Source organism: Rhagoletis pomonella, unplaced genomic scaffold (assembly GCF_013731165.1).
Source record: "Rhagoletis pomonella isolate Grant_MI unplaced genomic scaffold, Rhpom_1.0 Rhpom_scaffold_00116, whole genome shotgun sequence".
Lineage (NCBI taxonomy): Eukaryota > Metazoa > Arthropoda > Insecta > Diptera > Tephritidae > Rhagoletis > Rhagoletis pomonella.
The window spans coordinates 40,628-50,813 of NW_023458670.1; the positions used below are offsets into that span (position 1 = coordinate 40,628).

Sequence of the window (10,186 nt, forward strand, 5' to 3'; positions counted from 1 at the left end):
ATGTTCTTCTTAAGCACCACACATGCTCTGGGCCTCTCGCAGGAGAGGTCCCAAATTACCTTGTTGTTGTTGTGGTTGAGGCCCCTAACCTGGCTTCTGTAGGTCCACGGCTCTTGGATCAGTAGAATGCCCAGGTCATCCGTGGCGAACCTGCTGGAGATGACCGCCGAAGCAGCCACCGCATGATGCAGGTTGACCTGGGCTACTGCCAAGTGACGAGTGGTCATAGTTGGGGCTCGTCGAGATCGGAGAGCTGTAGTTCGCTGTCGCTTCTCCTATCGAGCTCAAGTCGCCTGAAGTCGATGCCTATTTGATACAATTCAAAACATTCATTTCATTTCAATAGTCTGTAAGAAAGAGTTCTGTAGAGAAAAAAAAAATAAAAATAAATAACAAAAAAATTAAAATCCGGCCCTCTTTATGCTGACGTACGACGCCTCGTCGATGCCCAGGTTGAGCCTGAGCACGTTGTCCTCAGCGTCGCACGACACCACCTTCCACGCAGCCGTGTGGACACCCTCGTTCTGGGCCTGAATAAGCGCCAGCACGTACTCAGCCGATTTCTCGGCGCATCTAGGGAAAAACACCGAGATCGTGTGCACCGGCGGGATCTCCTCCCCCCTTTTCGTGCATAGCTCGGGTCCCTTCCACCCTTCAATAGCCGGTGCCTTTTCTGCCAGCCAGGCTGCAGTCCGCTCATCCTTGCAGTCCACAAGGAGCATGCCTGATCTGAAGAACACCCCACAGAACACCAGAGGGTGCCTCCACCCTTTTAGGACCTCGTCCATAATCACATCCTGGAGTCTGGTTAGGTCCTCCGGGCATAGAGCAGCTGCAGGGTAGTCACAGGGCAGGGTAGTTCACCTGAGTTGCTGCCATGCTGCCTAACAGCGGTAGCAGCCCTATTGCCTCTGCGCTTGCGCTCTTCACGCTCACGTTCCTCGAGCTCCACCACCTGCCGTACTTCCGCCATAGCGCGGGCTTCATCAGCAGATTTCCCCTGCCGAAGGTACCGAAGATACCACTTGACCCCCGACCCACCAAGGCCAGCTCGATGGTGGTCGTCAAGGGCTCCCGGTTGACCGGAGGGGGGTAGTGGAGGAGGTCTGCACCTACGACTGCGTTTCTTACTCTCCTGTACATGCCACCCTGAACCTTGTGACGCTGTGGAGGTCCGACTGGGAGACCTACGGAGCCTACTTCCGGAACGGTGCCTGCTGCTGGAGCGATGCCTGCTCTCCGAGCGACGCCGGCCCCTGGACCGGCAACGACTCTCGGAGCGGTCACAACTCCTGGAGCGACGCCGACCTTCAGTCCGCTGCCTGCTAGCAGAGCGATGCCTGTTTTTCGGGAGTGATGCATCTGCTCCCTTGAGGCCTTCCGAAAGGCGCTGCGCCTGATCCACACCGCCCTGCTGGTTCTTGGCTTCTCTTCATCCCTGGCGTGTTCAATGGCAGCCTCTTCTTCGGTCAGGCTCTCAAGGAAGCTACCCCTGCGCCTGGTGCCTTTACCCCCGCCCAGCATGTTACTGCCGTGCGTGGCCGTTGCTGTTCTTTGCGCTGTTGCTGCTATGTCCGCAGCAGTTGCAGTTGCTGTAGTTGTTGCTGTTAACGCTGTTGCTGCTGTTGCAGCACTAGTTGCAGCTGTGGCTGTAGTTGACGTTGTAGCTGTCGCTGTCGCTGTTTTTGTGCTTGCTTTGCTGTTTTTTGCTGTTGTTGTTTTTGTTGTTTTTGTTGCTTTTAATTGTTTAGTTGTAATCATCTTGTTCGTACGACTGCCTGCTCGACGAGGCGAGTTCAGCAGTCAATTTTGTTGAAGGGGATCTTATCTGGTCCGCCGCGCCAGCGCCCCATGTCGCGGTAAGGCCACCGTTACTCCTCGATGCGGCCCGGTGTCGAAGAGGCGCCGTTATACTACAGCCGGTTTATACCCTCCTGGCTGCAAACCGTCCAATAGGCACGGTGTCGCGTCACACCCTGGATTAGGAGGTGGCAGTTCTTGGTCACCGTTCGCCGGCAGCCCAAGTCTGGAGAAAAGGCAGCGCAGAAGCGACGAGCGCGTCAGCGATGCCCCAGACCAGAAAGGGGCTGGTCGGCCATTCAGCTAAGCCCCCGCACCAACGGCAAGGTGCCTGCCCTAGGGAGGGCTCGGACGTGCTTGCTGGAGTTGGTGTCTGGGTGAGGGGTAGCTGACTGAGGGGTGGCTGTGCGAGGGGTGGCTGTTCCGCCGGTAAGGTCGAGGTTAACTGGGTCGCCTGGGCAGCGGAGGAGTCGGCAGCCGCCTCGATTTGGGTCTCCTGCGACTCCGACTCCTTGCTACCTGTCGCCTTTTGTCGCCACGGCCTCACCGTGACGAAACTGAACCTATAGTTTAGGTTGAAGCCAGCCCTCTTGATGCTGACGTACGATTCCTCATCTATGCCCAGAAATAGTCTGAGCCCGTTCTCCTCTACGGAGCTGGACACTACCTTCGACGCAGAGATGTGGATGCCCTCATTCTGCGCTTTGAGTAGCCTCAACGCAAACTCCGCCGACTTATCGGCGCTCCTTGGCAGGAACACCGTGATGTTATGCACTGGAGGGATGTCATCCCCCCTCTTCGTGCACATCTCGGGTCCCTTCCAGCCCTCAAGTGCCGGTGCTTTCTTCACCAGCCAGGTTGCTGTTCTCTCGTCCCTGCATTCCACCAGGAGCATGCCGGATCTACACACCAAAGAACACCAGCGGGTGCGACCATCCTTTGAAAACCTCTTCCATGATGGCATCCTGGAGTCTGGTTAGGTCTTCCGAACTCAGGGCAGCAGCAGGGTACTCACAAGGCAGCACCGCTACCCGAATGCCTTTGAGGGCTTCCGAATAGCTGGGTTGCTGAGTGGAACCCCCATGTGCCTGTCCTTGCTCGATCGGCCCGACCAGGCTCCTAGACCATGAGTTCGGAGGGGGTGGCTGCTCCCGCTGCCGTTTGGTGCCCGGTGTCTCTGGCGGAGTGACCTGGTTGCTACCTCTTTTGTTGGAGCCTGTGGGTTCCTCGCTTCTCCGCTTTTCAGCGGGCGCGGGTCTGTGCTGCTGTTATCGCTGTGGCCCGCTCTTCTGCTTTTCAGCAGGTGCGGGTAAGTGTGCCAGTTTGTTGGGCCCGCTCTTCCACCTATCGGCGGGTGCGGGTTTGTCGCCTTTTCTGTGTCTCTCACGTCCGTCATTCTCAACCTCCATTCTGCACTCTGCCATGGCTCTGGTTTCAACTGAGGGCTTGCCTTGCCCGAGGTACCGGAGGTACCATTTAACCCCAGAACCGCTTAAGCCCTCGCGAAGCCGATCGTCTAGGGACCCCGGTTGACCTGGCCGCGGAATCGGAGGAGGCTTGGCCCTGCGGTGCTTCCTACTCCTTTGCTTCCGCCACCCGGAGTCGTCGGACGCTGCTGAGGCGCTGCTACTGTGCGACCTATGGAGTCTCTCCTTCTCCGCCCGGTGACCGCTTTCGGAGCGGCGCCGGCTCTTGGAGCGCTGCCGGCTCTCTGAGCGGTGTCGACTCGTATAGCGACGCCGACTACCCGAGCGATGCCGGTTCTTGGAGCGGTGACTACCATCGGTGCGGTGGCTGCTGTCTGACCTTGCTGTCTCTCTGTACCTGCAATGAGAACTGCCGGACCGGTGTTGCGGCCGATCTGGTTCGGCAGGTAAATTGTGATTTCCTGTCAAATTTCTGTTATTAGAACTACCTGTTTTGCTCTGGCCCATGCGACGTAGCGCATCTGCACTGGTTCCTGGTTGGTTATCGTCCCTTGCATGTTCGATGAACAGCGCTGCCTCCTCGGCAGTTAACTGGTCTAGGAAACTGCCTTTCCGCCCAGCACTTCTTGGACCTTCCCACGCGCTGCTGTTTCTTGGCGTCTCCAGTGCCTTAGTTGTGCATGTTGCTGTTACACCTACCGCATTTGAAGCCGCAGGTGTTATTGTTGCTGTACTTGCTGTTGTTGTGGCTGTTGTTGTTGAATTTTGGGTTTTTTTTTGTTTTTTTGGTTTTTTTTTGTTGTTTTCGTCATCATCTAGTTCGTACGACCACCTGCTCGACGAGGCGAGCTCAGTGGTCTAAATTTTCGTAGGGGATCTCCAAAAGTCCGACGCGCCAGTGCCCCTTGTCGCGGTAAGGCCACCGTTACTCCCCGATGCGGCCCGGTGTCGGAAAGGCGCCGTTCAAATACAGCCGGTTTATACCCTCCTGGCTGCAAACCGTCCAATAGGCACGGTGTCGCTTAACACCCTGCATTAGGAGGTGGCAGTTCTTGGTCACTGTTCTCCAGTAGCCCAAGTCCAGAGAGAAGGTAGCGCGGAGGTCTGCACATCCGCGTTACCTCAAACCAGAAGAGGGCTGGTTGGTGATGCAGCTAAGGCCCCGCACCAACGACAAGGTGCCTGCCCTAGCGAGGGTAGCACGAGTGCAACATCGTACACGTAATAGAAGTAAAACTTCTTAAAAAGAGCACATGTGTGCGCCCCACACCCGGTAGAAATCTTAACAAAAATAAACTACGAGACTATCATACGAATATAGTTGTTTATTGTATCCATAGTTGGTACCAAGTTGATAAGTTTTTATCATATTTTATATTTTTAATTTTTAATTTTTTCGAATACAAAAAAAATCGAAAAATTATGTGTTTCAATGGACACATCGATTTAAATATATAATTTAGATTTAAATAATATTTTTAGCAATTTATTTGAGAAAAATAAAACATTTAGATTATTGTTTGTATTTTGGTCGATTTTAAATTTGCTACCCAAAAATAATTGATATCAAATAAAGCACCTCTTTGAGGTAAAAGTTTCGAGTGACTAAAGCTGAACTAGAAACACAAAATTTATGATATCAATTTCGTGACGAAAATTATACGCATTTTTGACTGCCTTTGAAACGTACGGAAAATCTTTTTTATTTATTCGGAACGTTGCGTTTTCTGCTAGAAACACAAAATAAAAAACGGAACTTATGCAACGATTCGTATGAATAAAAAAGATTTTCCGTACGTTTCTAAGGCAGTCAAAAATGCGTATAATTTTCGTCACGAAATTGATATCATAAATTTTGTGTTTCTAGTTCAGCTTTCGTCACTCGAAACTTTTACCTCAAAGAGGTGTTTTATTTGATCCAGATATACACTGAAGAGCAAAACTGGAACAATAGAACGGAAAGTTAGATAGATAGATAGATAATGAAACGAGGTTTGCACCGCGACCTATTGGTCTATTGTGCCCTCCACTCTTTACAATACCTCCTCTAAACCTAATTCCCTGAGAAAATTTAACAGTGCCTTAGGAGATAGGGAGATAATGTGCCTAAGCTGTGGCCACATTGAGCCTAAACTTCTCTCACGTCTTCTGCAGACTGCATCACATTCGGTGAGGATGTGAAGAGGTGTCTCGCTGGTAGTGTCGCAGAACCGACACAGGTCACTCGACCATATCCCCAACTTATATAGATGTCCTCTCAGCCTGCAGTGTCCTGTGAGGATACCTGTTATGATTCTAAGCTGCCCTTTTTGGAGGTCAATTAAGCTTTGGAATCTCCTTCTGTTATAACCTCCCAGTAAACTCTTTGCCTGACGCATTCCTGACGATCTTTGCCAGTTTAGTTCCCTCATAGTGATTCTCTCTCTCCTAGAGTGTTGGGACCCTATCCTATGAAGGGCTCAGGGCCAACTGGAGTGGTGGCTGCCGCCACTCTCGCGAGGCAGTCAGCTGCCTCGTTACCCTCTACTCCCCTGTGACCAGGTACCCACGCTAACTTGATGTTATTGTGTCTACCCAGGGAGTTAAGCTTCTCAATGCACTCCAGGACCAGCGACGATTTGACCTCATAGGATATGAGGGCCTTGAGTGCTGCCTTGCTATCGCTAAGGATTATAATTCTCTCGTTTCTATACCCTCTACCCATGATTGTATCCGCACATAGGCAGATAGCATAGACTTCTGCTTGAAAGATGCTCGGATATTTCCCCATAGGAACAGAAATCCTGGCCCTGGGTCCCACAATTCCAGCACCTATTCCTTCTGGGGTCTTCGAGCCATCCGTGTACCAGTGCAGAGTGCAACCCTGAAGTAATGCCTCGAAAGCGGAAACACTCCAGGTCGACTTACTGCAGAGCTCTATTTTGAATCTCTTCTCAAAGACTATGGTCTTTCCTATGTCATCTCTAGGTAGCAGGGCTACCTTTTCCAAATCCCTCTCTCGCAATGTTAAGCAGAGTTCTTTTGGCTGCCTGCTCTATGGTTATATGAAGAGGCTCAAGTTCAAGGATTACTTCCAGCGCTGTCGTCGGACATGTGCGCATCGCTCCTGTTATACAGACACATGCCAGTCGTTGTAGCTTGGGGAGCGATTGTCTCACCGTGGCTAGAGTAGTTCTAGAAACCCAGGCTACCGCCCCATAGGTGATCATTGGCTGTACTATCATGATGTAAAGCCATCTCAGGATCCTGGGCGTACAACCCCAGGACTTTCCCGCCAGACGCTTACACACCATTAACGCTTTCGTGGCCCTGGAGATGATCGCGTCCACATGTTTCTTCCATAGAAGTTTGGTGTCTAGGATTAGTCCCAGATACTTCACTTCGCTGGCGACGCTAACCGCGACCCCCTCCAAGGTTATGTTCCTCATGCCCGGAAGGGCTCTTTTCCCAGTAAAAGGAATGACGGCGGTTTGGCAGGATTTATGCTAAGTCCTAACTTCCCTGTAGTCAAATGTACTAGTTGTAAACTACTTCACAACTAGTATGAACCGCATGCCCAACTAGTCAGCCAACTAACTTTTTTTCATGCAATCAACTGGTATTTTTAACATGGGGATGTCCTACGAGATGGCAATTGTCAGATATCGGTCAGAAATATACCAGTCTCATACTAGTACAAAATAGACAGAAAAATACTAGTGAAATTATGGACGAAAACAACTACTTTGGGAGTCAAAATAATAAAATGAATTCATGAATATAATATAAAAAACTTTTAAGTACACTTTAATTTATTACACATTTTTATTTAGCAGCCTTAGATTTGCCAATAAATAGTGTTAAATTTGTATAAAATATTCTTAATTTTTGTCTATAGTTTGCCTTGATGATTAATAATAAAAATTAATCAAATAATTATAATCGTGTAATTAAAACAACTCAAAAATAATTGAAAATGATCAAAAGTAACGAAACAATGATGTAATTAAAATTAATTAATTAATTAACATTTTTTAAGTAATTAATTACTTTTTTTAAGTAAGAATTTTTTAAGTAATTAATTATATCCGTATTTAATCATTAAACGGTTATCCAAACATAAACATGCTTTAATTAATAATCATTATGACTATTAATTATTATTTAACAGGTATGGTATAATTGCGAGTACGTACTCGCTTTAACGGTTTACAATATAGCCAAATAAAAGTTATAATATTTTGTGTACTTTATTGTATTAAACTGTCGAAGTCAAATAAAACAGGGCATGAATAAATCGTTTTGTACTTGGTACAAGTCTGGTCATTTTCGAACTAGATCGGTTTCTGTCATGAAATTCTAGTTGTAAACTAGTATTTTTCCTGACTAGTTTGGGATTTCACTGCAGGGTTGTTGCACCATCCCTTCGTGATGCCTAAGCCTCTTTGAATGATGTCGCAGAGGGTGCTCTCGAACTTCCCCCTGGCCCCCTGAATCTCGGTTGTCAGTTGGAACAGGGCTGGTGGACCTTCCAGCCCTGTATGCATGCTGACTGGAGTGCAGGGGTATATCCCTCAGAATGGTTGATCTAATGTGGTTATCTAAAATCTTCTCCATTGCTTTTAACACAAAGGAGGTTAAGCTTATTGGTCTGAACGACTTCGCTAGCGAGTAGTCCCTTTTACCCCCTTTCGGGATGAAGATTACTCGCGCCCTTCGCCACAACCGTGGGACATACGCTTCTGCCAGACTGCTTCTCATTATGTCCACGAGATGCGGTATTACACTCTCACCGCCCTGCTGTAACATCACTGGCCCGACGCCATCTACCCCCGGAGCCTTGCAGCGCTCAAACGAGCCTAGCGCCCATCCGACTGAAGACTGAGTGAAAATACCTCTCGCCAGTCTCCAATCAGATGGTCGCGGCCTAGATCGCTGGATCTCCAGCTCCTCCATCAGATTAGAGGCCTCCGGGAAGTGTGCTAGCATCAGGGCGGTGGCCCTCTCCTCTCTACTGTTGGTGTAGGTGCCATCTGAGAGCTTAAGCGCAAGCTCCGCTTCAATAGTTCCTTTGGCTATAGCCTTATGTAACCTCGCAGCGGCCGGGGTATTCGAAATACCTTCACAGAAGGTTCTGAAACTTTCCCTTTTCGCCTTCCTAATCTCTTTGCTGTACTTAGTTAGACTAGCCCAGCATCCTGTGCGCTTAGCCCTATTGAACAGCCTGCGCGTGTCTTTCCGGATGGATGAGAGTTCCCGAGACCACCACACAGTTTTCCCTTTCCCCCTTGGTTGAGTCTCGGGGCAGCTTTAGTTAAAGGCATCAGTCATTATATCTGTTAGCCTATTAACTTTATGCTCTAATGCCATACAGCCGCCTTTTTTGTGGTCCCTCTCTAACCCAGGTAGGTTAAAATCTAGTAATTTCCTATACTTTTCCCAGTCGGTGTTCCTGGGGTTCCTCTTCGGAATCCCTGCTCTGGCCTGCACTCCCAGCAAGAAGCGGATAATCCTGTGGTCGGACAAGGAGGGTTCCGAAGACACCCACCATTGTCCAATCAGATTATTACCCAGATCGTTGCTGAGAGTCAGGTCAAGGACTTCCTGCCGGGCTCTAGTGACAAATGTTGGACATTGCCCAACATTGTTTATATACAGATCTTCACTTAGAATGTACTCAAGTAAGGACTCACCCTTTGTTGACTTTGTTGATGTCGGTGCTGCCCCACTCAACGTGGTGGGCATTCGCATCGGAACCGAGGATTAAAGGAAGTCGGGCTCTTCTGCAATGCTCCACCAGGTCTTGTACCTCTGCAGGGGGAATGCTGTGGTTATCCCCCGGAAAGTATGCGGCGGCAAACACTATGTCCCTGGGTCTTCCTTCCACCCAAAGCGTCGCTTGTACTGCTACCAGATCCTGGCTTAAAAACTCTGTAATGCAGAAAAAATCGATATCATTCCTGACCATTACACATGCTCTAGGCCTCTCAACGGAGAGGTCCCATATTACCTTACTATGTGTTCCTTTGAGGCCCCTTACCTGGCCCTGTATGTCCACGGCTCCTGAATCAGTACTATGCCCAGATCGTCCGTAGAAAACCTGCTCACAATTACAGCCGAGGCCGCGACCGCGTGGTGCAGGTTGGTCTGGGCTACTGACAAGGGCGGTGGGTGCCTCATAATTGCTCATCCAGGTCCGAGAGCCTTAGTTCGCTCTCGCTTCCCCTGTCAAGCTCTAGCCTCCTCAAATCAATACCCTCGAGCAGCTCCTGCGTAGAGGGGACTTTCCCCTGTATAATAGCTGCTGTGTCTCGCACATTGGTACCTCGTTCGTCGGAAGATTGGGCCAGAGATGTCGGCTCAGAGGACCGCGCGCCCTTCCCTGACGTGGTTGCCTGTGAGGTTGCTACAGCCGGCAGACTTCCATCCACCTGCATAGCTTCCTCGCCTCCCTCCTTCTCTTCCGGAGCCTTCGGTCGCCAAGGCCGCATGGTGACAAAACTGAACCTGTAGTTCAGCTTGTACCCTGCCCTTCGGACATTGCTAAAAGAGTCCTCATCAATGCCGACGTTCAAACGCAGGCCGTTGTCCTCTATGCTGCTTGAGATTACGCGCCACGCTGGGGTGTCGAGACCCCCGTTTTGCGCCCTCAGCAGCCCTAACGCATATTCTGACGGTTTGTCCGCACTTCTCGGCAGGAAGATGGTCATGTTGTACATGGGTGGGATATCATCTCCCCGTTTCACGCACAGCCGGCCCCCTTCCAGCTACCTAATTTCGGTGTAACCTCCTCTAGCCATTAGGCCGTGCCCTCATCTTTGCAGTCTACCAGGAGCATGCCTGGACGGAAGTACACCCCGCAGAATGCAAGCGAATGCGTCCACCCTTTGAACACCTCGTCCATTATGGCGTCCTGTAGGGCAGTTAGCTCAGCCGGACTCAGCGCCTCCGCAGGGTAGTCACAAGGCAGCACCGCAACC

General features: G+C 50.1%; 1 protein-coding gene across 1 annotated transcript; it reads right to left on the reverse strand.

Annotated features, from left to right (window-relative positions):
• Positions 1-222: 222 nt before the first annotated feature.
• Positions 223-9,667, reverse strand: LOC118750036. The gene is made up of 2 exons (XM_036484771.1): positions 8,900-9,667; positions 223-306 (listed from the first exon to the last, which is right to left on the reverse strand). The coding sequence occupies exons 1-2, from the start codon at positions 9,394-9,396 to the stop codon at positions 285-287; spliced, it is 519 nt and encodes a 172-aa protein (XP_036340664.1). The 5' UTR covers positions 9,397-9,667; the 3' UTR covers positions 223-284.
• Positions 9,668-10,186: the final 519 nt, after the last annotated feature.

Coding starts and splice junctions, on each gene's coding strand:
- LOC118750036 (XM_036484771.1), bottom strand. CDS start 9,396: ATGAGCAATTATGAGGCACCCACCGCCCTTGTCAGTAGCCCAGACCAA. Junction 307..8,899: donor ATCAACAAAGTCAACAAAGG/GTGAGTCCTTAC, acceptor TGTATCAAATAG/GCATCGACTTCAGGCGACTT.